This window comes from Pseudophryne corroboree, unplaced genomic scaffold, assembly GCF_028390025.1.
Source record: "Pseudophryne corroboree isolate aPseCor3 unplaced genomic scaffold, aPseCor3.hap2 scaffold_718, whole genome shotgun sequence".
Lineage (NCBI taxonomy): Eukaryota > Metazoa > Chordata > Amphibia > Anura > Myobatrachidae > Pseudophryne > Pseudophryne corroboree.
Window position 1 is genome coordinate 104,759 of NW_026970300.1, and position 27,742 is coordinate 132,500.

At 47.0% G+C, this 27,742-nt stretch overlaps 1 protein-coding gene across 3 annotated transcripts in view; it reads left to right on the forward strand.

The window, feature by feature from the left end:
• Window positions 1-11,908: 11,908 nt before the first annotated feature.
• Window positions 11,909-27,742, forward strand: part of HSD3B7 (hydroxy-delta-5-steroid dehydrogenase, 3 beta- and steroid delta-isomerase 7) — a 42,856-nt gene continuing 27,022 nt past the window's right edge. Inside the window, exons 1-2 of one of the 3 annotated variants that reach the window (XM_063954769.1) lie at window positions 11,909-12,012; window positions 15,482-15,638. In XM_063954769.1, the coding sequence (XP_063810839.1) occupies window positions 15,482-15,638 (157 nt within the window). In that variant the 5' untranslated portion in view covers window positions 11,909-12,012. Of the gene's footprint in view, window positions 12,013-14,892; window positions 15,225-15,260; window positions 15,402-15,481; window positions 15,639-27,742 lie in introns of those variants that run through there. The other 2 variants (XM_063954768.1, XM_063954767.1) reach the window with 2 other exon arrangements.

The window sequence follows — 27,742 nt, forward strand, 5'->3', positions numbered from 1 at the left end:
CTAGGGGCTCATGGCTAGTCCCGCTGTTACACACAGTGTCCTGTGCCTAGTGCCCAGGTCTATCACTAGGGGCTTATGGCTAGTCCTGCTGTTACACACAGTGTCCTGTGCCTAGGTCTATCACTAGGGGCTCATGGCTAGTCCTCCTGTTACACACAGTGTCCTGTGCCTAGTGCCCAGGTCTATCACTAGGGGCTCATGGCTAGTCCCGCTGTTACACACAGTGTCCTGTGCCTAGTGCCCAGATCTATCACTAGGGGCTCATGGCTAGTCCCGCTGTTACACACAGTGTCCTGTGCCTAGTGCCCAGATCTATCACTAGGGGCTCATGGCTAGTCCTCCTGTTACACACAGTGTCCTGTGCCTAGTGCCCAGGTCTATCACTAGGGGCTCATGGCTAGTCCTCCTGTTACACACAGTGTACTGGGCCTAGTGCCCAGGTCTATCAATAGGGGCTCATGGCTAGTCCCGCTGTTACACACAGTGTCCTGTGCCTAGTGCCCAGGTCTATCACTAGGGGCTCATGGCTAGTCCCGCTGTTACACACAGTGTCCTGTGCCTAGTGCCCAGGTCTATCACTAGGGGCTCATGGCTAGTCCCGCTGTTACACACAGTGTCCTGTGCCTAGTGCCCAGGTCTATCACTAGGGGCTCATGGCTAGTCCCGCTGTTACACACAGTGTCCTGTGCCTAGTGCCCAGGTCTATCACTAGGGGCTCATGGCTAGTCCCGCTGTTACACACAGTGTCCTGTGCCTAGTGCCCAGGTCTATCACTAGGGGCTCATGGCTAGTCCCGCTGTTACTCACAGTGTCCTGTGCCTAGTGCCCTGGTCTATCACTAGGGGCTCATGGCTAGTCCCGCTGTTACACACAGTGTCCTGTGCCTAGTGCCCTGGTCTATCACTAGGGGCTCATGGCTAGTCCCGCTGTTACACACAGTGTCCTGTGCCTAGTGCCCAGGTCTATCACTAGGGGCTCATGGCTAGTCCCGCTGTTACACACAGTGTCCTGTGCCTAGTGCCCTGGTCTATCACTAGGGGCTCATGGCTAGTCCCGCTGTTACTCACAGTGTCCTGTGCCTAGTGCCCAGGTCTATCACTAGGGGCTCATGGCTAGTCCCGCTGTTACTCAGTGTCCTGTGCCTAGTGCCCAGGTCTATCACTAGGGGCTCATGGCTAGTCCCGCTGTTACACACAGTGTCCTGTGCCTAGTGCCCAGGTCTATCACTAGGGGCTCATGGCTAGTCCCGCTGTTACACACAGTGTCCTGTGCCTAGTGCCCAGGTCTATCACTAGGGGCTCATGGCTAGTCCCACTGTTACTCACAGTGTCTTGGGCATAGTGCCCAGGGTCATTTTAATTATGGGGCCTCAGGCTACCAGTCTACCTACTTGTGGTCACTGCTAAATGAACTGGGTCTAGTACTTGAATTACCTCATGTAATAGGAGGCTTAGGCCCTTATAGCCTGCCTGCTTTGGGCTAGTTTGAGTGACCTGGACATAGTGCCCAGATCATTCTTATTTAATCAATGTAGATCAGGCCTTGAGCCTGCCCAATGGAGCTGTAAGTGATTTGGGCCTAACGCACAACCACTGTTATCCTTTCCTTCCCATAAGCTATCCCTTAACCCTCCCTGGCATACTTATGTATGGGATTTCGGCCGTCGGGATTCAGGAGTCGGCATTTCGGGAGGTGTCAGGGTTCCGGCTGCAGTCCCTTGGCCACCGCTATTCCGTATGAATGTGTATCGGCGCTAACAAATGCTATTCATTCAACAATCGGAAACAAATAGTAAAAAAAGATAGAAAAAAAAAAAAGGATGGTTGTTAAAACATAGCCACATATACATGCATGCAATGCTTGTACTCTGTCAATGTGGGAGCCGGGATTTGCCCAGCATGTGAACTATCCAGTGTCATACTCAGACAGTAAGGGGTATATTTACTAAGGTGTGGATTAGGTGAAGGGTAAATGCACCTTATCGCCGGTGAAACATTTATTGCTGAAAGCCGGGCTCTTGGTCCATGGATAAAGTCCTTGCTGTAATCTGGGCGTTGTAGGATCTGGGGAAGGAAGATGAGATCCCGAGAGCAGCAGATGTGATGGAAATACTGAGTGATCAGGCAGTGGGTGTATGGAAGAGGAGACGTTCTGTGCATCACATCAGCCAGTGCGTTACCTAATCCAGCGTTTATCACTCACAGGATGTGCTGGACAGGCCACCAGCGCTTTATATAATTACCTACATGCTGCGTATGTCCCAGGGATTTGGGAAGAAGAAAACAGCAATGCTTGGTTACACAGATTATTAAATAACATTTATATTACTCACACCATCTGTATGTAACCAACAGGCCCACAGTATTACACATCAACGGAGTCGCTCCACATTACTATAGCGCAAACCAGCTACAGGTCACACTATGGAGTCTACTAAATGCCTCCTACCGCCCCTGTAGCAACACCAGCCAGTACGCAGAGATTTATAGCGCCGAATTCCACTGACTTAACGCTCAGTAATTCCGATTATCAAACATATGCGTGCTCTCACTTGGGAGCTAATTCAGTAAGGTACGCAAAATTGCTAAAATTGCTAAAATCCACATAGTGCGCATGCGCACGGAACGCAAAGTAAATTCTACGTCTAAAATTCCAACTTCTCAGACGTAGCAAAAACTGCGTATACACTCCGAAAAGTAGGCGTGTAGGGGGCGTACCAAAGGGCTGGTCTCGCAAAAACTACGAGCAGGGGCGTGTGGTGGGCATATGCGGATTTTCGAGAGGCGGTGCTTATGCATTTTTTGCAACTGAACGTACATTGGGGGTAATTCCAAGTTGATCGCAGCAGGAAATTTTTTAGCAATTGGGCAAAACCATATGCACTGCAGGGGAGGCAGATATAACATTTGCAGACAGAGTTAGATTTGGGTGGGTTATTTTGTTTCTGTGCAGGGTAAATACTGGCTGCTTTATTTTTTCACTGCAATTTAGATTGCAGATTGAACTCACCACACCCAAATCTAACTCTCTCTGCACATGTTATATCTGCCCCCCTGCAGTGCACATGGTTTTGCCCAACTGCTAACAAAGTCCCTGCTGCGATCAACTCAGAATTACCCCCCTTTATGGTGTGTACTTTCTGAGTGACTACAGGTCTACCTTAAAATCTGCACAAGCTGACCTCAGTTGTACAATATTGGATGTATACAGCAATCATTGCTTCATTACACCCCGCTGATACACCTCACACTGCTGACCACAATTCACTTTATTCAGCTGCATTGAAACTTAACAACATGTAAGGGAGCTTCAAACTATTTAACAAATGTATTACTCTAAAATATATGTTAGTATAGTAACCTAATAATTCTTTGAGTTAATAACAATGCAGGTTTGTCAAGAACACACTTGTTTTCCTACAAACATGTACAATAACATTTACAAGCAAGTTTTTTTTTCTCCCCCCCCCCCCCCCTTGACAAAGAAAGATATGTTCAATGACATCACCACAATAATTGTGATTTTGTGGATATTTCAATTATGCAGCACTTTTTTAAAATATATTTTCACATTAAACAGTAAGATAAGGAATGTTAATACAGGTTGAGTCTCCCTTATCCAAAATGCTTGGGACCAGAGGTATTTTGGATATGGGATTTTTCCGTATTTTGGAATAATTGCATACCATAATGAGATATCATGGTGATGGGACCTAAATCTAAGCACAGAATGCATTTATGTTACATATACACCTTATACACACAGCCTGAAGGTCATTTTAGCCAATATTTTTTATAACTTTGTGCATTAAACAAAGTGTGTGTACATTCACACAATTCATTTATGTTTCATATACACCTTATACACACGGCCTGAAGGTCATTTAATACAATATTTTTAATAACTTTGTGTATTAAACAAAGTTTGTGTACATTGAGCCATCAAAAAACAAAGGTTTCACTATCTCACTCAAAAAAGTCCGTATTTCGGAATATTCCGTATTTCGGAATATTTGGATATGGGATACTCAACCTGTAATAACAAAGAAACATTAATATGTCATGTATGTCATGTATGTAAACTTTCAATATAATGTTTTTTATTTTTTTCCTTTTTCCGCCTGCGTTTGTGGATTCACCAGCGGAAGTAGCTAGTCTTGTTGTTCGACGCATCCTGTCAGTAGGCATGGTTGGCTCAATGTTATGTGTGGCGGATGTTAAATTGTGACATCAGAAACCTTTATGCAAATAATGCGACTAAATCTAAGTTTGCGGATTTTTAAATCTCATCACAAAATTTGCAAATTTGACAATTCCACTTTTTTTTTGTAACATTAAATTAGTGTTGCAGATTTTCCGTTTGGGCGCGCTTTCGCAATTTTGCGATTGGCTGCAGTTTTTGCAAATCTTTACTTTTTACGATCCTTACTGAATTAACCCCTTGATGCGCAATTCAGTAGCGAGAGGCTCATCCCGGCGATTGTGCGGTAATTCTCTCTGAGATTAGCTGCGTTAAGTGTCGGGGAAAATGGGGAAATCAGCCTGTACCCCCAAACAAGTACAAACTAAACACTGGATAGCAGTCTAGATGTCTATCAGTGGCCAAAGCAAAGTAATTGCGGCTCCTAAAAGGTGTCAAATGGTTGATCTTTACAATTTTTAATAACAGTGAAAAAATTATAGAAAGCAAAAGAGGTTTCAGCAAATTACTACTCTAGATAAATTTCCAGAAATCCCCATATACCTGTCCAATGCAAACATCACCCCCCATACACCTGTCCCATCCATACAGCACCCCCCATATACCTGTCCCATCCATACAGCACCCCCATATACCTGTCTCATCCATACAGCACCCCCATACACCTGTACCATCCACACATCACCCCCCATACACCTGTCCCATCCATACATCACCCCCCATACACCTGTCCCATCCATATAGCACCCCCATATACCTGTCCCATCCATACAGCACCCCCATATAAATGTCCCATCCGTACAGCACCCCTATATACCTGTCCAATCCATACAGCACCCCCATATAAATGTCCCATCCGTACATCACCCCCATACACCTGTCCCATCCATACAGCACCCCCATACACCTGTACATCCATACAGCACCCCCATATACCTGTCCAATCCAAACATCAACCCCCATACACCTGTACCATCCTTACAGCACCCCCATATACCTGTACCATCCATACAGCACCCCCATACACCTGTCCCATCCATACAGCACCCCATATACCTGTCCCATCCATACAGCACCCCCATACACCTGTCCCATCCATACAGCACCCCCATATACCTGTCCCATCCATACAGCACCCCCATACACCTGTACCATCCATACAGCACCCCCATACACCTGTACCATCCATACATCACCCCCATATACCAGTCCAATCCAAACATCACCCGCCATACACCTGTACCATCCATACAGCACCCCCATATACCTGTCCCATCCATACAGCACCCCTATACACCTGTACCATAAATACAGCACCCCCATAAACCTATACCATCCATACAGCACCCCCATATACCTGTACCATCCATACATCACCCCCATATACCTGTCCAATCCAAACATCACCCCCCATACAACTGTACCATCCATACAGCACCCCCATACCCCTGTACCATCCATACAGCACCCCCATATACCTGTCCCATCCATACAGCACCCCCATACACCTGTACCATAAATACAGCACCCCCATACACCTATACCATCCATACAGCACCCCCACATACCTGTACCATCCATACATCACCCCCATATACCTGTACCATCCATACAGCACCCCCATATACCTGTACCATCCATACATCACCCCCACACACCTGTACTATCCATACAGCACCCCCATACCCCTGTACCATAAATACAGCACCCCAGTACACCTGTACCATCCATACAGCACCCCCATATACCTGTACCATAAATACAGCACCCCCATACACCTGTCCCATCCATACATCACCCCCATATACCTGTCCCATCCATACATCACCCCCATATACCTGTCCCATCCATATATCACCCCCATATACCTGTCCCATCCATACAGCACCCCCATACACCTGTCCCATCCATACACCAATAACATATACCTGTCCCATCCATACAGCACCCCATATACCTGTCTCATCCATACAGCACCCCCATACACCTGTCCCATCCATACAGCACCCCCATATACCTGTCCCATCCATACAGCACCCCCATATACCTGTCCCATCCATACAGCAATAACATACACCTGCCCCATCCATACACCACCTCCATATACCTGTCCCATCCATACAGCACCCCCATATACCTGGCCCATCCATACATCACCCCCATACACCTGTCCCATCCATACAGCACCCCCATATACCTGGCACATCCATACAGCACCCCCATATAAATGTCCCATCCGTACAGCACCCCCATATACCTGTCCCATCCGTACATCACCCCCATACACCTGCCCCATCCATACAGCACCCCCATATACCTGTCCCATCCATACAGTACCCCCATATACCTGGCCCATCCATACATCACCCCATACACGTGTCCCATCCATACAGCACCCCCATATACCTGTCCCATCCATACCGATCCCATCCATACAGCACCCCCATATACCTGTCCCATCTATACAGCACCCCCATATACCTGTCCCATCCATACAGCACCCCCATATACCTGTCCCATCCATACATCACCCCCATATAGATGTCCCATCCATACAGCACCCCCATAATCCTGTCCCATCCATAAAGCACCCCCATATACCTGTACCATCCATACAGCACCCCCATATACCTGTCCCATCCATACAGCACCCCCATATACCTGTCCCATCCATACAGCACCCCTATATACCTGTCCCATCCATACAGCACCCCCATACACCTGTACCATCCATACAGCACCCCGATACACCTGTCCCATCTATACAGCACCTCCGTATACCTGTCGCATCCATACAGCACCTCCATACACCTATCCCATCCTTACAGCACCTCCATACACCTTTCCTATCCATACATTACCCCCATATACCTGTCCCATCCATACAGCACCCCCATACATCTGTCCCATCTATACAGCACCTCCATACATCTGTCTTATCCATACAGCACCCCCATACACTTGTCCCACATCATTTCACTCTTTAATTTGTTGGTTGCAGAATATCACCTCACATATGATATGTAAATGATAACCAAATGATACCAATAAAAACACTTCTAAATGCCTAAACATTCTTAGGTTTGTGTGGGGGGCTGGGGTTCTGAACCAAGGGCCTGATTCAGAGATGGCTGGTAATACAGATGCTCTCTCAGTTGTGTGAATATGTAAATGCTGATCTCAGCCATCCTTATGCTAACCACGGTGCGATGAAACATACGAGCGCTGATACGCCCGCCGTGTGATGAAGTGTATGAGCGCTGATACGCCCGCCGTGTGATGATGTGTATGAGCGCTGATACGCCCGTCGTGTGATGAAGTGTATGAGCGCTGATACGCCCGCCGTGTGATGATGTGTATGAGCGCTGATACGCCCGTCGTGTGATGGAGTGTATGAGCGCTGATACGCCCGCCGTGTGATGATGTGTATGAGCGCTGATACGCCTGTCGTGTGATGGAGTGTATGAGCGCTGATACGCCCGCCGTGTGATGATGTGTATGAGCGCTGATACGCCCGTCGTGTGATGGAGTGTATGAGCGCTGATACGCCCGTCGTGTGATGGAGTGTATGAGCGCTGATACGCCCGCCGTGTGATGGAGTGTATGAGCGCTGATACGCCCGCCGTGTGATGAAGTGTATGAGCGCTGAGATGCCAGCCGTGTGATGAAGTGTATGAGCGCTGATACGCCCGCCGTGTGATGGAGTGTATGAGCGCTGATACGCCCGCCGTGTGATGAAGTGTATGAGTACTGATACGCCCGCCGTGTGATGATGTGTATGAGCGCTGATACGCCCGCCGTGTGATGAAGTGTATGAGCGCTGAGACGCCAGCCGTGTGATGAAGTGTATGAGTACTGATACGCCCGCCGTGTGATGAAGTGTATGAGCGCTGAGACGCCAGCCGTGTGATGGAGTGTATGAGTACTGATACGCCCGCCGTGTGATGAAGTGTATGAGCGCTGAGACGCCAGCCGTGTGATGAAGTGTATGAGCGCTGAGACGCCAGCCGTGTAATGGAGTGTATGAGCGCTGAGACGCCCGTCGTGTGGAGTGTATGAGCGCCGATACGCCCGCCGTGTGATGAAGTGTATGAGCGCTGAGACACCAGCCGTGTGATGAAGTGTATGAGCGCTGAGACGCCCGCCGTGTGATGATGTGTATGAGCGCTGAGACGCCAGCCGTGTGATGGAGTGTATGAGCGCTGATACGCCTGCTGTGTGATGAAGTGTATGAGCGCTGATACGCCAGCCATGTGATGAAGTGTATGAGCGCTGATACGCCCGCCGTGTGATGAAGTGTATGAGCACTGATACGCCCGCCGTGTGATGAAGTGTATGAGCGCTGAGACGCCAGCCGTGTGATGAAGTGTATGAGCACTGATACGCCCGCCGTGTGATGAAGTGTATGAGCGCTGAGACACCAGCCGTGTAATGGAGTGTATGAGCGCTGATACGCCCGCCGTGTGATGAAGTGTATGAGCGCTGATACGCCCGCCGTGTGATGGAGTGTATGAGCACTGATACGCCCGCCGTGTGATGAAGTGTATGAGCGCTGAGACACCAGCCGTGTAATGGAGTGTATGAGCGCTGATACGCCCGCCGTGTGATGAAGTGTATGAGCGCTGAGACGCCAGCCGTGTGATGAAGTGTATGAGCGCTGAGACGCCAGCCGTGTGATGAAGTGTATGAGCGCTGAGACGCCAGCCGTGTGATGAAGTGTATGAGCGCTGAGACGCCAGCCGTGTGATGAAGTGTATGAGCGCTGAGACACCGGCCGTGTGATGAAGTGTATGAGCGCTGATACGCCCGCCGTGTGATGGAGTGTATGAGCGCTGAGACGCCAGCCGTGTGATGAAGTGTATGAGCGCTGATACGCCCGCCGTGTGATGAAGTGTATGAGCGCTGAGACGCCCGCCGTGTGATGAAGTGTATGAGCGCTGAGACGTCAGCCGTGTGATGGAGTGTATGAGCACTGAGACGCCAGCCGTGTGATGGAGTGTATGAGCGCTGAGACGCCAGCCGTGTGATGAAGTGTATGAGCGCTGATACGCCCGCCGTGTGATGAAGTGTATGAGCGCTGAGACGCCAGCCGTGTGATGAAGTGTATGAGCGCTGAGACGCCAGCCGTGTGATGAAGTGTATGAGCGCTGATACGCCCGCCGTGTGATGAAGTGTATGAGTGCTGATACGCCCGCCGTGTGATGGAGTGTATGAGCACTGATACGCCAGCCGTGTGATGAAGTGTATGAGCGCTGAGACGCCAGCCGTGTGATGAAGTGTATGAGCGCTGAGACGCCAGCCGTGTGATGAAGTGTATGAGCACTGATACGCCCGCCGTGTGATGAAGTGTATGAGCGCTGAGACGTCAGCCGTGTAATGGAGTGTATGAGCGATGAGACGCCAGCCGTGTAATGGAGTGTATGAGCGCTGAGACGCCAGCCGTGTGATGAAGTGTATGAGCGCTGAGACGCCAGCCGTGTGATGAAGTGTATGAGCGCTGATACGCCCGCCGTGTGATGAAGTGTATGAGCGCTGAGACGCCAGCCGTGTGATGAAGTGTATGAGCGCTGATACGCCCGCCGTGTGATGAAGTGTATGAGCGCTGAGATGCCAGCCGTGTGATGAAGTGTATGAGCGCTGATACGCCCGCCGTGTGATGAAGTGTATGAGCGCTGAGACGCCAGCCGTGTGATGAAGTGTATGAGCGCTGAGATGCCCGTCGTGTGATGGAGTGTATGAGCGCTGATACCCCCGCCGTGTGATGAAGTGTATGAGCGCTGATACGCCCGCCGTGTGATGGAGTGTATGAGCGCTGAGACGTCAGCCGTGTGATGAAGTGTATGAGCGCTGAGACGTCCGTCGTGTGATGGAGTGTATGAGCGCTGAGACGCCCGTCGTGTGATGGAGTGCTTACTGCCTCCTGTTATGTTATGTGCCTGCCGCTGTCTCCTGTCATGTGTCCACCGCTGCCTCATCTCATGTGCCCACCGCTGCCTCCTGTCATGTGCATGCTCGCTGCCTCCTGTCATGTGCCTACCCGCTGCCTCCTGACATGTGCCTGCCCGCTGCCTCCTGACATGTGTCTGCTCGCTGCCTCATGTCATGTGCATGCTCGCTGTGCCTGAACACATTTTTTAAACCTACTTGCTGCTGCTTACTGCCTCCTGTTACATGGCTGCCACTGCTGTTATCTGCCTGCTGCTTCCTGTTATGTGCCAGCCTGCTGCCTCCTGGTATGTGCCTGCCACTGCTGTTATCTGCCTGCTGCCTACTGTTATATGCCTACTACTGCCGTTATCTGCCCGCTGCCTCCTTTCATGTGCCTGCCCTGTCTCCTGTTTTGTGCCTGCCCGCTGCCTCCTGTTATGTCCCCATGCCTGCACCCTGCCTCCTGTTATGTCCCCATGCCTGAACCCTGCCTCCTGTTATGTGCCTGCCCGCTGCCTCCTGTTATGTCCCCATGCCTGCACCCTGCCTCCTGTTATGTGCCCATGTCTACACCCTGCCTCCTGTTATGTGCCTGCCCGCTGCCTCCTGTTATGTGCCTGCCCGCTTCCTCCTGTTATGTCCCCATGCCTGCACCCTGCCTCGTTATGTGCCTGCCAGCTGCCTCCTGTTATGTCCCCATGCCTGCCCGCTGCCTCCTGTTATGTCCCCATGCCTGCACCCTGCCTCCTGTTATGTGCCTGCCCGCTGCCTCCTGTTATGTCCCCATGCCTGCACCCTGCCTCCTGTTATGTCCCCATACCTGCACCCTGCCTCCTGTTATGTGCCTGCCTGCTGCCTCCTGTTATGTCCCCATGCCTGCACCCTGCCACCTGTTATGTCCACATGCCTGCACCCTTCCTCCTGTTATGTGCCTGCCCGCTGCCTCCTGTTATGTCCCCATGCCTGCACCCTGCCGCCTGTTATGTCCACATGCCTGCACCCTTCCTCCTGTTATGTGCCTGCCCGCTGCCTCCTGTTATGTGCCTGCCCGCTTCCTCCTGTTATGTCCCCATGCCTGCACCCTGCCTCGTTATGTGCCTGCCAGCTGCCTCCTGTTATGTCCCCATGCCTGCCCGCTGCCTCCTGTTATGTCCCCATGCCTGCACCCTGCCTCCTGTTTTGTGCCTGCCCGCTGCCTCCTGTTATGTCCCCATGCCTGCACCCTGCCTCCTGTTATGTCCCCATACCTGCACCCTGCCTCCTGTTATGTGCCTGCCTGCTGCCTCCTGTTATGTCCCCATGCCTGCACCCTGCCGCCTGTTATGTCCACATGCCTGCACCCTTCCTCCTGTTATGTGCCTGCCCGCTGCCTCCTGTTATGTCCCCATGCCTGCACCCTGTTATGCCTGCCCGCTGCCTCCTGTTATGTCCCCATGCCTGCACCCTGCCTCCTGTTAGGTGTCTGCTTGCTGCCTCCTGTTATGTCCCCATGCCTGCACCCTGCCTCCTGTTATGTGCCTGCCCGCTGCCTCCTGCTTCGTGTCCCCCTCCTCCCCATATCTCTGTGGGTATACGGGTCACATCACACAATGTGGCACGAGCAGTGCCTCAGTCCTGCCTCACCACAGCTCTGTGGCTAATTATGTAGGTCATAGAAAAAGCACCAGCAGCGCAGGGACAGTGCCTCCAACCTCCCCACAGCTCCGTCTCTTCTATCTGTAGAACAGACATTATTAGCAGTGTAGGGCTGTACTAGTGAGAGTTCTGCATTTGCTATTTGCTCCAGTCCTCTCTATAACCTCACGTCTCCTCCCCCAGCTGTCACTGATTACTGTGCTGTACACTGAGCGCTTTGCAGAACAGGCTCCTCTGACAGCCGGAGAGGTAAGTGCACAGCATCTGCTGTAGATAGACATACCTTATCTGTGTGCTGTACACCCTGCACCACAGAGCTGACACTCACATACCTCCTGTATTGTAGAAAGTGACTGTATCATTTAGCTACAGACAGGTTGTGTGTGAATTTCCATTGCACACGCTAATTATAAAATAACATTCTCTGGCGGTAATCTGTAATCCTGGGAATAAATATGACATTTGGCAGAGGATGTGCTGGGTATCCGTGAGACCTCCATGTGTATTGTAGTGTGGTTATTATTAGGGTAGCTGCGTCACTTGTGTAAGGGTGGATGCAGTAAGCGAATGCAGGTGTATACCGCGTCATAGGATCATTGCGTAGCTGGCGCAGGACATGTTGCGTTACGGATGCCGGAGTACATTTGCAGCTCTGTTGCTTGATACCTGGGAGCGGTATATGTGCTGGCACGGGGGATAATCTCCCCTGGATGGGGGAAATTGGGAATACCCCACGAGTGCAGTATAGCAGGGTTATCTAGAGGAGTCATTCCCAACCTCGGTGCTCAAGGCACGCTAACAGTGCAGGTTTTCCTGATATCCAGGCTTCGGCACAGATGGTTAAATCAAAATAACTGTGCTACTAATTAAGTCACCTGTTCTCAAGTATGACTATTGTTAAAACCTGGACTGATGGTGTGCTTTACGGGCGGAGGTTTGGAGATAAAATAGTCAGTAGTAGTCCCTGTATAAGGCAGATGTTCCCAAACGCGGCCCTCAAGGCAACGTAACGGACCTGTTTTTAAGTATATCCATGCTTGGCCACAGGTGACTTAATTAGTACCTCAGTCAGTTTGATTTAACCATCTGTGCTGAGCCATGGCTATACTTAAAGCCTAGACCACAGGTTCTCAAACTCGGTCCTCAGGACCCCCACACAGTGCATGTTTTGTAGGTCTCCTCACAGAATCACAAGTGAAATAATTAGCTACACCTGCGGACCTTTTAAAATGTGTCAGTGAGTAATTAATACACCTGTGCACCTGCTGGGTGACCTAGAAAATATGCACTGTGTGGGGTCCTGAGGACCGAGTTTGAGAACCCCTGGCCTAGACTGTTGGGTGCCTGGAGGACCGCGCTTGGTTCCTTCTGATGTGAAGTCTCTGGAAGGAACTGAGAAGACAGCGGCTTGCGAGGGTGACTTTCCACCAGGGGAAAGTGAGAATGTAGTTTGAGGGGAATATTCCACAGGAAAGTTCCGCACCCAGTCAGTTTTCCATTACAGTGCAGGCTTTGGCTTTCCATAGCGTCCCTTTAATCTGGGAGACTGATGAATTACACAGGTTCCGTAGCTGCGTCTCACCTGGTTTTAATCAATCTGTGTAATCCATGAGCGTCCCGGATTAAAGGGATAGTACGGTAATCCTGTGCTCCAGTCTGTATGGAGAGTGTGTAACTCAGCCTGCCACAGCCATGGATCACATACCATACTTGCCTACATGACCCTCTCCAGGAGGGACAGATGCTCTGTTCCTGGACTTTCCTGGTAATGTATGATTGCCATCACCTGTGGTGAGCTAGGTAATTGATAAGAAAGGTGTTTCAGCACAGGTGATGGCAATCATACATTACCAGGAAAGTCCAGGAACAGAGCATTTTCTCCCTCATGGAGAGGGTCAGGTAGGCAAGTGTGTCACACACACACAACTACGCAAATGAAGACCCACAAACACACAACTGTGCACACACTGATGTTCTCCTCCGCGTGATAATAACTGCGCCCTGTGTGGGGTAATTAGAGTGAGATGTATCAAACATTCTAAAGAGGACATGTGAGGTTGCCCATAGCAACCAATACGGTTCCACTTATTTTTTTTATAGAATGTACTAGAGCCAGACATGCAGACTGAACGGAACATCTGCACAGGTCCTCACCCCCTTTCCACCCTACCCCTTCCCGTCCACTGATTTTGTGACATATTACAGGGCGGCAGTAAATGTGATTTTACGATGTGCACCTCATCTTTGTGTGAGATGTATGCGAGGTGTGTGTGCCTCATCTGTACGTGAGGTGTGTGTGTGGCTCATCTGTATGTGAGGTGTGTGTGTGGCTCATCTGTATGTGAGGTGTGTGTGTGGCTCATCTGTATGTGAGGTGTGTGTGTGGCTCATCTGTATGTGAGGTGTTTGTGCCTCACGTGTACTTGAGGTGTGCGCCTCACCTGTACATGAGGTGTGTGAGCCTCACCTGTACGTGAGATGTGTGCGCTTCCCCTGTACGTGAGGTGTGTGCGCCTCACGTGTATGTAGGTGTGTGCCTCATCTGCATGTGAGGTTTGTGTGCCTCATCTGCATGTGAGGTTTGTGTGCCTCATCTGTACGTGAGGTGTGTGCGCCTCACCTGTACATGAGGTGTGTGAGCCTCACCTGTACGTGAGATGTGTGCGCTTCCCCTGTACGTGAGGTGTGTGCGCCTCACGTGTATGTAGGTGTGTGCCTCATCTGCATGTGAGGTTTGTGTGCCTCATCTGCATGTGAGGTTTGTGTGCCTCATCTGTACGTGAGGTGTGTGCGCCTTATCTGTACATGAGGTGTGTGCGCCTCATCTGTACATGAGGTGTGTGTGCCTCATCTGTATGTGAGGTGTGCCTCATCTGTATGTGAGGTGTGCCTCATCTGTATGTGAGGTGTGCCTCATCTGTATGTGAGGTGTGCCTCATCTGTATGTGAGGTGTGTGTGCCTCATCTGTATGCGAGGTGTGTGTGCCTCATCTGTACATTGTAGTGACTGTATATTAGTATAGAAATGACATATATGTAAACACAGTAGTGACCTCAGCCCTCCCCATGTCAGCGGGTGACAGCGGGCGGCTGGGTGTTACTCTCCAGCCTCCCGCTCTATGACCAGCTCCTGTGTCAGCATGCAGATAGGCCACCTGTAGATTATTAATGTCCCCGCTGTCACACAATGCGTATCCAGGGCACAGCCACAGTAAAGTGAAGCAAGGACGCGACACTGAGCAGGAAACTCTCACTTTAACCACTTCCTAACTGCTGACATCTGCCCCAGGCAAGACAATGACTGCCAGCGGCGTAACCGTGCCCCACCGGCACGGTGCTAGCATAACCCATGGTATACTGCAGGAGCAGGGCCCTGCGCTCTGAGCATCCCGGCCTGGAGAGGAACGAGGCAGGTGATGAGGAAAGCAAACAGTTCTGTGCCCCCGGGCATGTGACATATGGTAAATACAGCCCTGCGTATCACTCAGTACCTCCAGCCTGCTGGCTGTACTCTCTCCCATCTGTGGGGAGCCCTATCCAGGACCCCTGTGTGTAACCCAACCGAAATGTCAGAGCCCCTTCACTACTGTCGTTCTATCAGCAGCTCTGACCATGGGGATGGGGTAACTTCACAGAAGGTGCACATGGGGGCAGTATATTGGTAATAATGTCCTCCCTAGGACCTTCTGACCTTCCTCATCCCTCTATCACCCCACAGATGACGATGGAGGACAGGCAGGTGTATGTGGTCACCGGGGGCTGCGGGTTCCTGGGTTCTCACCTGGTCCAGATGTTGGTGGAGCGTGCCAGCAACCTGTCGGAGATTAGAGTGTTTGACCTCCACCTGGACACGAGCCTGGAGAGCCTCAGCACAGGTGAGTGATAGCCCCGCATGCAGAACCTCCATGGTGATTATTAGAGCATCGTTCCAAAACTCTGCTACGGTCTGTCACTGACGGCTCCCAGTTTAATGTTCCACCCTGGTTCTGTCATAGGGAGATGCATCAAGCCTTGGAGAGAGATAAAGTGGAGATGTTGCCCAAAGCAACCAATCAGCTTGTCACTTCTCTAGCACGGTCTATACATCCCCTTTAACACATATATATATATATATATATATATATATATATATATATATATAAAGTATATACTGATGGTAAGAGTAATGTGTGTGTATATAGCTCAGGCACCTGTGTCAGGCAGGTAATGTTATATACTGAGGATATAGGGAATGTGTATATAGCTCAGGCACCTGTATCAGGCAGGTAATGTTATATACTGAGGATATAGGGAATGTGTATATAGCTCAGGCACCTGTATCAGGCAGGTAATGTTATATACTGAGGATATAGGGAATGTGTATATAGCTCAGGCACCTGTATCAGGCAGGTAATGTTATATACTGAGGATATAGGGAATGTGTATATAGCTCAGGCACCTGTATCAGGCAGGTAATGTTATATACTGAGGATATAGGGAATGTGTATACAGCTCAGGCACCTGTATCAGGCAGGTAATGTTATATACTGAGGATATAGGGAATGTGTATATAGCTCAGGCACCTGTATCAGGCATGTAATGTTATATACTGGGGATAAAAGGAATGTGTATATAGCTCAGGCACCTGTATCAGGCAGGTAATGTTATATACTGAGGATATAGGGAATGTGTATATAGCTCAGGCACCTGTGTCAGCAGGTAGTTACATACTGAGGATATAGGGAATGTGTATATAGCTCAGGCACCTGTATCAGGCAGGTAATGTTATATACTGAGGATATAGGGAATGTGTATATAGCTCAGGCACCTGTATCAGGCATGTAATGTTATATACTGAGGATATAGGGAATGTGTATATATATCAGGCACCTGTGTCAGCAGGTAGTTATATACTAAGGATATAGGGAATGTGTATATAGCTCAGGCACCTGTATCAGGCATGTAATGTTATATACTGAGGATATAGGGAATGTGTATATATATCAGGCACCTGTGTCAGCAGGTAGTTATATACTGAGGATATAGGGAATGTGTATATAGCTCAGGCACCTGTATCAGGCATGTAATGTTATATAATGAGGATATAAGGAATGTGTATATAGCTCAGGCACCTGTATCAGGCAGGTAATGTTATATACTGGGGATAAAAGGAATGTGTATATAGCTCAGGCACCTGTATTAGGCAGGTAATGTTATATACTGAGGATATAGGGAATGTGTATATAGCTCAGGCACCTGTGTCAGGCAGGTAATGTTATATACTGAGGATATAAGGAATGTGTATATAGCTCAGGCACATTCATCAGGCAGGTAATGTTATATACTGAGGATAGAGGGAATGTGTATATAGCTCAGGCACATTCATCAGGCAGGTAATATTATATACTGAGGCTATAGGGAATGTGTATATAGCTCAGGCACCTGTATCAGGCATGTAATGTTATATACTGAGGATATAGGGAATGTGTATATAGCTCAGGCACCTGTGTCAGCAGGTAGTTATATACTGAGGATATAAGGAATGTGTATATAGCTCAGGCACCTGTGTCAGGCAGGTAATGTTATATACTGAGGATATAGGGAATGTGTATATAGCTCAGGCACCTGTATCAGGCAGGTAATGTTATATACTGAGGATATAGGGAATGTATATATAGCTCAGGCACCTGTATCAGGCAGGTAATGTTATATACTGAGGATATAGGGAATGTGTATATAGCTCAGGCACCTGTATCAGGCAGGTAATGTTATATACTGAGGATATAGGGAATGTGTATACAGCTCAGGCACCTGTATCAGGCAGGTAATGTTATATACTGAGGATATAGGGAATGTGTATATAGCTCAGGCACCTGTGTCAGCAGGTAGTTACATACTGAGGATATAGGGAATGTGTATATAGCTCAGGCACCTGTATCAGGCATGTAATGTTATATACTGGGGATAAAAGGAATGTGTATATAGCTCAGGCACCTGTATCAGGCAGGTAATGTTATATACTGAGGATATAGGGAATGTGTATATAGCTCAGGCACCTGTATCAGGCATGTAATGTTATATACTGAGGATATAGGGAATGTGTATATATATATATATCAGGCACCAGTGTCAGCAGGTAGTTATATACTGAGGATATAGGGAATGTGTATATAGCTCAGGCACCTGTATCAGGCATGTAATGTTATATAATGAGGATATAAGGAATGTGTATATAGCTCAGGCACCTGTATCAGGCAGGTAATGTTATATACTGGGGATAAAAGGAATGTGTATATAGCTCAGGCACCTGTATTAGGCAGGTAATGTTATATACTGAGGATATAGGGAATGTGTATATAGCTCAGGCACCTGTGTCAGGCAGGTAATGTTATATACTGAGGATATAAGGAATGTGTATATAGCTCAGGCACCTGCATCAGGCAGGTAATGTTATATACTGAGGATATAAGGAATGTGTATATAGCTCAGGCACATTCATCAGGCAGGTAATGTTATATACTGAGGATATAGGGAATGTGTATATAGCTCAGGCACCTGTATCAGGCAGGTAGTTATATACTGAGGATATAAGGAATGTGTATATAGCTCAGGCACCTGCATCAGGCAGGTAATGTTATTTACTGAGGATATAGGGAATGTGTATATAGCTCAGGCACATTCATCAGGCAGGTAATGTTATATACTGAGGATAGAGGGAATGTGTATATAGCTCAGGCACATTCATCAGGCAGGTAATATTATATACTGAGGCTATAGGGAATGTGTATATAGCTCAGGCACCTGTATCAGACATGTAATGTTATATACTGAGGATATAGGGAATGTGTATATAGCTCAGGCACCTGTGTCAGCAGGTAGTTATATACTGAGGATATAAGGAATGTGTATATAGCTCAGGCACCTGTGTCAGGCAGGTAGCTATATACTGAGGATATAGGGAATGTGTATATAGCTCAGGCACCTGCATCAGGCAGGTAATGTTATATACTGAGGATAGAAGGAATGTGTATATAGCTCAGGCACCTGTATCAGGCAGGTAATGTTATATACTGAGGATATAGGGAATGTGTATATAGCTCAGGCACCTCTATCAGGCAGGTAATGTTATATACTGAGGATATAGGGAATGTATATATAGCTCAGGCATCTGTATCAGGCAGGTAGTGTTATATACTGAGGATATAGGGAATGTGTATATAGCTCAGGCATCTGTGTCAGCAGGTAGTTATATACTGAGGATATAGGGAACGTGTATATAGCTCAGGCACCTGTATCAGGCAGGTAATGTTATATACTGAGGATATAGGGAATGTGTATATAGCTCAGGCACCTGTATCAGCAGGTAGTTATATACTGAGGATATAGGGAATGTGTATATAGCTCAGGCACCTGTGTCAGCAGGTAGTTATACACTGAGGATATAGGGAATGTGTATATAGCTCAGGCACCTGTATCAGGCAGGTAGTTATATACTGAGGATATAAGGAATGTGTATATAGCTCAGGCACCTGTATCAGGCAGGTAATGTTATATACTGAGGATATAGGGAATGTGTATATAGCTCAGGCACCTGTGTCAGACCGGTAACAGTAGGAGTACAGAGGTATGTTGCAGTGCTGAGTGGAGTATTAGGCAGGTAACAGTAGGAGTACAGAGGTACGTTGCAGTGCTGAATGGAGTATTAGGCAGGCAACAGCAGGAGTACAGAGGTATGTTGCAGTGCTGAGTGGAGTATTAGGCAGGTAACAGTAGGAGTACAGAGGTATGTTGCAGTGCTAAGTGGAGTATTAGGCAGGTAACGGTAGGAGTACAGAGGTACGTTGCAGTGCTGAGTGGAGTATTAGGCAGGTAACAGTAGGAGTACAGAGGTACGTTGCAGTGCTGAGTGGAGTATTAGGCAGGTAACAGTAGGAGTACAGAGGTACGTTGCAGTGCTGAATGGAGTATTGGGCAGGTAACAGTAGGAGTACAGAGGTACGTTGCAGTGCTGAGTGGAGTATTGGGCAGGTAACAGTAGGAGTACAGAGGTACGTTGCAGTGCTGAGTGGAGTATTGGGCAGGTAACAGTAGGAGTACAGAGGTACGTTGCAGTGCTGAGTGGAGTATTAGGCAGGTAACAGTAGGAGTACAGAGGTACGTTGCAGTGCTGAATGGAGTATTAGGCAGGTAACAGTAGGAGTACAGAGGTACGTTGCAGTGCTGAGTGGAGTATTAGGCAGGTAACAGTAGTACAGAGGTACGTTGCAGTGCTGAATGGAGTATTAGGCAGGTAACAGTAGGAGTACAGAGGTACGTTGCAGTGCTGAATGGAGTATTAGGCAGGTAACAGTAGGAGTACAGAGGTACGTTGCAGTGCTGAGTGGAGTATTGGGCAGGTAACAGTAGGAGTACAGAGGTACGTTGCAGTGCTGAGTGGAGTATTAGGCAGGTAACAGTAGGAGTACAGAGGTATGTTGCAGTGCTGAGTGGAGTATTGGGCAGGTAACAGTAGTAGTACAGAGGTACGTTGCAGTGCTGAGTGGAGTATTAGGCAGGTAACAGTAGGAGTACAGAGGTATGTTGCAGTGATGAGTGGAGTATTAGGCAGGTAACAGTAGGAGTACAGAGGTATGTTGCAGTGATGAGTGGAGTATTAGGCAGGTAACAGTAGGAGTACAGAGGTATGTTGCAGTGATGAGTGGAGTATTAGGCGGTACATATTGGGTATAACAGGAATGATTATGTAGCGCTGTTGCCTGTGGACGATTGGTAAATGGTAATTAATGCTTTGTAGGGTTGGGATATGTTGAAGCCTTTTGGATGGACAGAAGGGGCCCCTGTTATTCTCTTGCATTATATGAAACCTTTTAGCCAGGCATTCCCAACTGCGGTCCTCAAGGCACACCAACAGTGCAGGTTTTAGTGATATCCAGGCTGTATCGCAGATGGTTAAATCAAAATAACTGAGCTACTAATTAAGTCACCTGTGCTGAAGCCTGGATATCACTAAAACCTGGACTGTTGATCTGCCTTGAGGACCGTGGTTGGGAATGCCTGCTTTTAGCTATCAGGGTATAGAGTGTACTAGATAAGTGATACTGCGATGACTGCGTCAGGCTCACAGTCCGGGGACGGTCACATTACCCCTCATGCACCGGACTCTGTAATGTAACCAGACGTGGGATAAGAGGCAGTGAAATTGGAGGAAAGGTCCGGTATATCAGGTCACTATGAGGTGTCACTGTGGGTTAGAAGTGGGAAAATGAGAATTGTAGAACCGTGAGAAGACTCAGCAGCCAAATAATAAGACCTGACAAATGGGAGCATGGGTGTACTGAACACACCGCGCATTACATAATCACCGACGCAGCTCTACATTCACTAAAGCATTTAGAACGAGGAATAATTCCATGTAGACGTTATAACCGGCTGTGTGAGACCACAAGCACTATTACTGGGAATGTGGAGATCACAGATGCGTCCTTGTTGCATTCACGCCAAGCTTTCCGTCCCGGCGTCAGGTCCTGTGCGTCTGTTAGCGTCTATTTTTGCAGGTGACGCATCTTCGTGGCCTCTGCGTCCTGATCACATTGCATTTCCAGAAAAACTATTAAAAAGACGCTCGGCGCTGGCAGAGCTGCACGGAACCTGGCGGCTCACTCACCCCGGTCATCTCCCGCTGCGTAGCGTATTGAGGCTGGATACACGAGGACACAGCTGGAATTATGATCTCAGGAATGGAGCGCACCAAGATGTCGCTGCATTGCATAGTACGGCCTAAGCGCAGGATCTCCTCATACACCACTAACGTATCAATCATAATACATCCTAATAACATGTATGATCGGTACCTCTAACAGCCTGTAGGTTGTGCTTGGAGGTTTCAGAGGTACCGAAATAAAGTAGCTATAACCGCAGTATCACCTAGCGCAATATCATGCAAGCTTTAGCTCTCCCGCTGTGGTACTACAAGTCCCAGCGTTAACCGCAGACCGGGAGCGGTGCTGCAGCAGTTGGGGAACTACAAGTCCTATCATGGCGGGAGTTATAATGCCCAAACAAACAGTGTGTCCTATTGTATCTCTTCCTTAATCCTTGTTTTGTAAGCCATTTGTACCTATCCCCGGAGTTATTAGATATCTGCGTTGTGTAACACTGTGGCATGGTGCTCTGTAATCTGATTTTCCTGGAATGTGAGGTAAATATGACAGCGGTTGTGTAAACAGCAGACTGGCAGTACAGGGGGTGCTGGCTCGTTCTGCCACCCAGTGGAAACGATGAATTGCTGTCAACTGCTGCATAAACAGGCTGGAAATAGTGCACGCCAGGAATACTTGTTAGATGCCGAATTCCAAGCAAAATTCACTTTCCAGCCAGAGTAGGCCAGCCTGGGAGCAGATCCGCAGCACATCGCACTGCTGTGCTGGCTGGGGGGAGCCCAGTGGGGAGAGCGGGAGTAAGGTGTAGTGTGGGGGGAAACGCTCGTATTCAGTGCTTTCAGCATAAACGTCACATACTGCCGTACCTACCTCTGCCTGTGCTTACACAATACATCATACTAAAAAAGGTAAAAACAATTCAGCGCTAGTAACTAGTTAGATATATGTATTAAGAAATTTATTTAGAACATAAACCATCAATTTCATGCACATTAGCATATAATTACTGTTGCAACAGATAAAAATTGTTAAAAACACCAAGATTAAAAATAGGGCAAAAATCAACACTGCTGAATTTTGTGAAAATTTCTTGAAATGCTGGGTATATTGCAAGAAGCCTTATCCTAGGGAAATTTTTGTACGGTGTTACCAGTTCACTGTAATGAGTCCTCCAATAGGTTAGCACTCCTTGGAAATGGAGATCCTCTCACTGGTTTGCTTGTCCCGTGCTGGTACTGGTAAGGGGAATGAACCGTAGCAAGGTCCTGGTGTTGTTACCTTCCCAGAAATTGTCCCAAAGGGGTCACAGTTCCCAGTAGATGGATTACAGGCAGATCTCGCACTTTGAAAGTCCCAGTCTTATCACCTGTAAGTGTGCTCTTGGATGGAGGTAATACAGAGACTCCAGCAGCCTGTGTATTGGGAAGGGGCAGGAAAGCAGACAATAGTAAATAGCTGAGAATGACACTATATGGTGCAGCTACGTTTCTGCATCTCACCTGGCGCTACTACACCAGGGAACCCAGCGTCTGAATGCGGGTTATCACATCAAGGGGAGATGTACCAACCCTCGTGTGATGTTAGTGTATTAGAATGCTTAATATTTGTAGATACTCCCTTACTAACATGTGTAAGCCTGAATCTTCAGTGATGGTCCCTAGGACCAGGGGGATGCTGGGAAGTGGGTGGTCCATTGTGCAGTGTGCCTGGAGTTGGTGATGGAATAAACAGCACAGCAGTGAACTCCTGTCTCTGTGTCCTGATGACTGGATTTACAAACGTATGAACAAAACATGGTGTCCGAAGAAGTGTAACTTGGACTGCTAGTGCTCACAGAGTGTGAAAGAATCTTGCAGAAGTCTGTAAGGCTGTGATAATCAGTATCTGCAAAGCCTGCCGTGTGCTGCTATCTTCAAACAGTGAGTAACCATGGATAAACTAGCTCCTCCAACTGGCATGCTGATGTCTGGTAACTTGTCTGAAAACTGGAAAAGATTTAAGCAAAGGTTTAATATATATTTTGCTGCATGTGGAGCTGATTCAAAGGCTGACAAAACTACGGCATCTATTTTCCTCCATGTGATAGGAGAGGATGTGCTGGACATTTAGAATAGTTTTCAGTTTGATGAGGGGCAGAATATGGTGCTATCTTCTATAATGCAAAAGTTTGAAGATTACTTTGTGCCAAGGAAAAATGTGACATATGAAAGATATAAGTTTTTCACATGTGATCAGAAGTCTGTAGATGGATTTGATCAGTATGTTACAGAGCTGCAATCACTCAGTAAAACCTGTGAGTTTGGTGATTTAAAGGATTCACTGATTAGAGATCGTATTGTCTGTGGAATACCTGATAATGGACTCAGAGAGAGATTGCTGAGAGAGCAAGACCTAACACTAGACAAGGCAGTGACTATGTGTAGATCTGCAGAAATAACTAGATTTCAAGCCAAAACGTTACACAAGGACGCTGATGCTGCTGTATATGTAGTGCAGAAAACAGAGCAAAGCAGACCTCCATTCTCAAGAATGAAGCAGTCTAAGCCACAGTCTAATAAGGAAATGTGTAGTAGATGTGGAAATGCTCACAATCCTAAAATGTGCCCGGCTTATGGTAAAACCGGCATGAAATGTGGTAGACTTAATCACTTTGCCAAATGCTGTAAAATTAAAAGTAAAACAACCAAAGTGAATGCTGTTAAACAAACAGATGAATTCTTTGTGGATTGCATTGAACTTTGCAGTGCAGATAAGAAAGAATGGATTGTCCCTTTAACTGTGAACGAGATTGTCATTCCCTTTAAGCTTGATACTGGCGCGCAGGTGAATTTAATATAATTTCAAGACTATAAGACTTTTAGAGTAAAACCTAAAATTCATCCAGCCAAAGTGAAAGTTACAGGGTACACTGGGGAGGAAATTCCTGTGAAAGGTACATGCTTAGTGACACTGAAATATAAGGGACAACAGTTTAAAACATTTCTACTGATTGTGGATAAAAATGTGCAACCGATTCTAGGATTAAGTTCCTGTGAGAAACTAAGCTTGCTAAAGAAAGTTTTTATGGTGACATCACAAGTAGAAGATGACTGCAAATCGATGTTTACAGAATACAGAGACTTGTTTGAAGGTTAGGTTGTTTGCCTGGAGAGCATAAAATAAATATAGACACGCAAGTTTCTTCAGTGATACACCCCTGTAGAAAAGTGCCGTTTGCGCTCTGAGAAAAACTGAAACGAGTTAAATCGCATGGAAGCCTTGGGTGTGATACAGAAAGTTGATGAGCCTACTGAATGGGTAAGCTGCTTAGTAATTGTTGAAAAGAAAAATGGACAACTCAGAATATGTCTAGACCCCAGAGATTTAACAAAGCTATTAAACGAGAACATTTCAAACTACCAACCAGAGATGAAATCATGTCGCAATTTGCGGGAGCAAAATGGTTCAGTAAATTGGACGCATCTTCAGGATTCTGGCAAATGAAGCTAGATGAGGCCAGCTCAAAACTTTGTACATTTAATACACCAGAAGGTAGATACAGATTTCTTCGACTACCATATGGAATATTGTCTGCTCCAGAAGTATATCACAAAAAGATACACATGATTTTTGAACATATTCCAGGTGTTGAAACAATGATGGATGACATTATTGTCTGGGGATCTACAAAGGAAGAACATGATTCTAGATTGAGACAAGTAATGGAATTTGTCAAGAAAGTGAATCTAAAGCTAAACAAGGACAAATGTGAATTTGGAGTGAATACACTTACCTTTATGGGCGACGTAGTCTCGGATCAAGGTGTAAAACCAGACCCAAGGAAAATATCAGCCATAGTGAACATGGAACGTCCTAACAACAAAGACGACGTCAGAAGATTCCTAGGAATGATTACTTACTTAGGAAAGTTTATTTCTCAACTCTCTGAACGAACAGCCTCTCTTAGATGGTTGTTGGACAAAGATAACAAGTGGATGTGGTCACATAAACAAGAAGAAAGTTGGCAAAACTTGAAACAGACAATTACAGAGCAACCAGTGCTAAAATTCTTTGATCCTGCAAAAAGAATAAGAATTTCAGCAGACGCTTCGCAATTTGGCCTAGGCTCAGTGCTGTTACAAGAACATGAGGATACATGGCAACCAGTAATCTATGCATCAAGAGCACTGACAAGTGCTGAAACAAGGTATGCTCAGTTAGAAAAATAACTTCTAGCGATCACATATGAATGTGAGCGATTTCATCAGTTTGTGTATGGTCAAACATTTACAGTGGAAACTGACCACAAGCCATTGGTAGCTATCATGACTAAATCATTACATGACTGTCCCATGAGAATTCAACGAATGCTTATCAGACTACAGAAATATGATGTACACTTGCTGTACTGTCCCGGCAAATACATGTACATTTCTGATGCACTTTCTCGTGCTGTGGACAAAAGTGAAGGATCCAAAAGTCTGATGGATGAAGAGATAGAAGCCCATGTTAATTTGATCGTAGCTTCTCTACCAGTGTCTCTTGCAAGACAAGAACAGATTAGGAAAGAAACTGAGACAGATGACACAATGAAAGTGTTGAAAGATATCATTCTGAAAGGTTGGCCAGCAGAAAAACATGCATGCCCGCTGACTATCCATGATTATTGGATGTACCACAGTGACCTTACAGTTGTCGATGGTATTATTTACAAAGGCAATAGGTTTGTCATACCTGCACGACTAAGAAAAACTATGCTGTGCAAGATATATGAAGGCCACTTAGGAGAAGAAAAATGTAAGCGGAGAGCGCGTGAAGTTATGTATTGGCCAAGAATGAACCAAGGCATAGCACAGACTACAGCTACATGTGAATTATGTCTTGCGTATAGACCGAAACAACAAGTCGAGCCACTGAGTCCTCACGCAGTGCCAGAGACCGTACCAGAAAGTTGGCGCAGATTTGTTTGATTGTAATGGGAAAACGTACATTGTCGTGACTGATTATTACTCTAACTACCCTGAGGTGAAGACACTACATACAACTACTAATAAAGCCGTAATCAATTGCATGAAGTCAATCTTTGCAAGGCATGGTGTTCCTATGGATGTGTTCACTGACAATGGTCCTCAGTTTTCCAGTGCTGAATTTAGACAATTTGCTGATGAGTGGGAATTTTGTCCATACTACGTCAAGTCCCCACTATCCACGCTCAAATGGGTTGGCCAGTAATAACTGTAAAGAGTCTCATGAAAAAAGCTCAAGAAGGTAAAGAAGATTTCTACAAAAGTCTTTTAATCTACTGCAGTACACCTTTACAGAATGGACTTTCTCCTGCACAAATGCTGATGGGAAGGAGGATTAGAGCAAATCTCCCAATACATGATGAACTGCTTAATACACGTAACTCAGCGTTGGTCAGACTGAGTAAGGAACGTCAACAGGCGAAACAGAAATTGTTCCATGACAGACGAGCAAAAGACTTATCTGATCTAAAATTGGGTGACCAAGTCCGTCTCAGAGATCATGAGAAAGGTATTTGCGTGCAGAAAGGTATTGTGCAAGCACAAGTAGCACCAAGATCTTATACTATACGTACAGAGCGTGGAACGGAAGCAAGAAGAAATCGGGTGGATTTAAGATCTCAACCTAACCATAGTGAAGACAACATAACTGAAGAATACCCTTCATCTGACATGTATGATGATCCTGATAATGGTGAACAAACCACGATTCTAGAAAGGTCCAACATGGTCGATGAAACACAGACTGTGTATGAAAGACCCAAAAGGGAAATACGCAGACCTGAGAGACTCATTGAAACGTGTTAGATGATGTTCTTAATATGACGTTGTTACTTGTTGCATTGAAGCGTATAGGGCTTATCTTTAAAGAAAAGAGGATGTGATGTTAGTGTATTAGAATGCTTAATATTTGTAGACACTCCCTTACAAATATGTGTAAGCCTGAAACTTCAGTGATGGTCCCTAGGACCAGGGGGATGCTGGGAAGTGGGTGGTCCAGTGTGCAGGGTGCCTGGAGTTGGTGATGGAATAAACAGCACAGCAGTGAACTCACATGTCTCTGTGTCCTGATGACTGGATTTACAAACGTATGAACAAAACACCTCGGAGAGAGATAAAGTGGCAGCCTGGCAGCTCCTGTCCTTGCACAGGCTGTGCTAGATAAATGACAAAAGCTGATTGCTTATTTTTTGCAGAATCTCCATTTTATCTCTCTCCGAGGCTTGATACATCTCCCGCTAAGCTGAGAATTAAAGTGGCAGTCATTTAAAAGGCAAAACCAACCTGCTTTTGCCTTTTAAATGATTGCCCCTTTAAAACATCACCGCAATCTTTAGC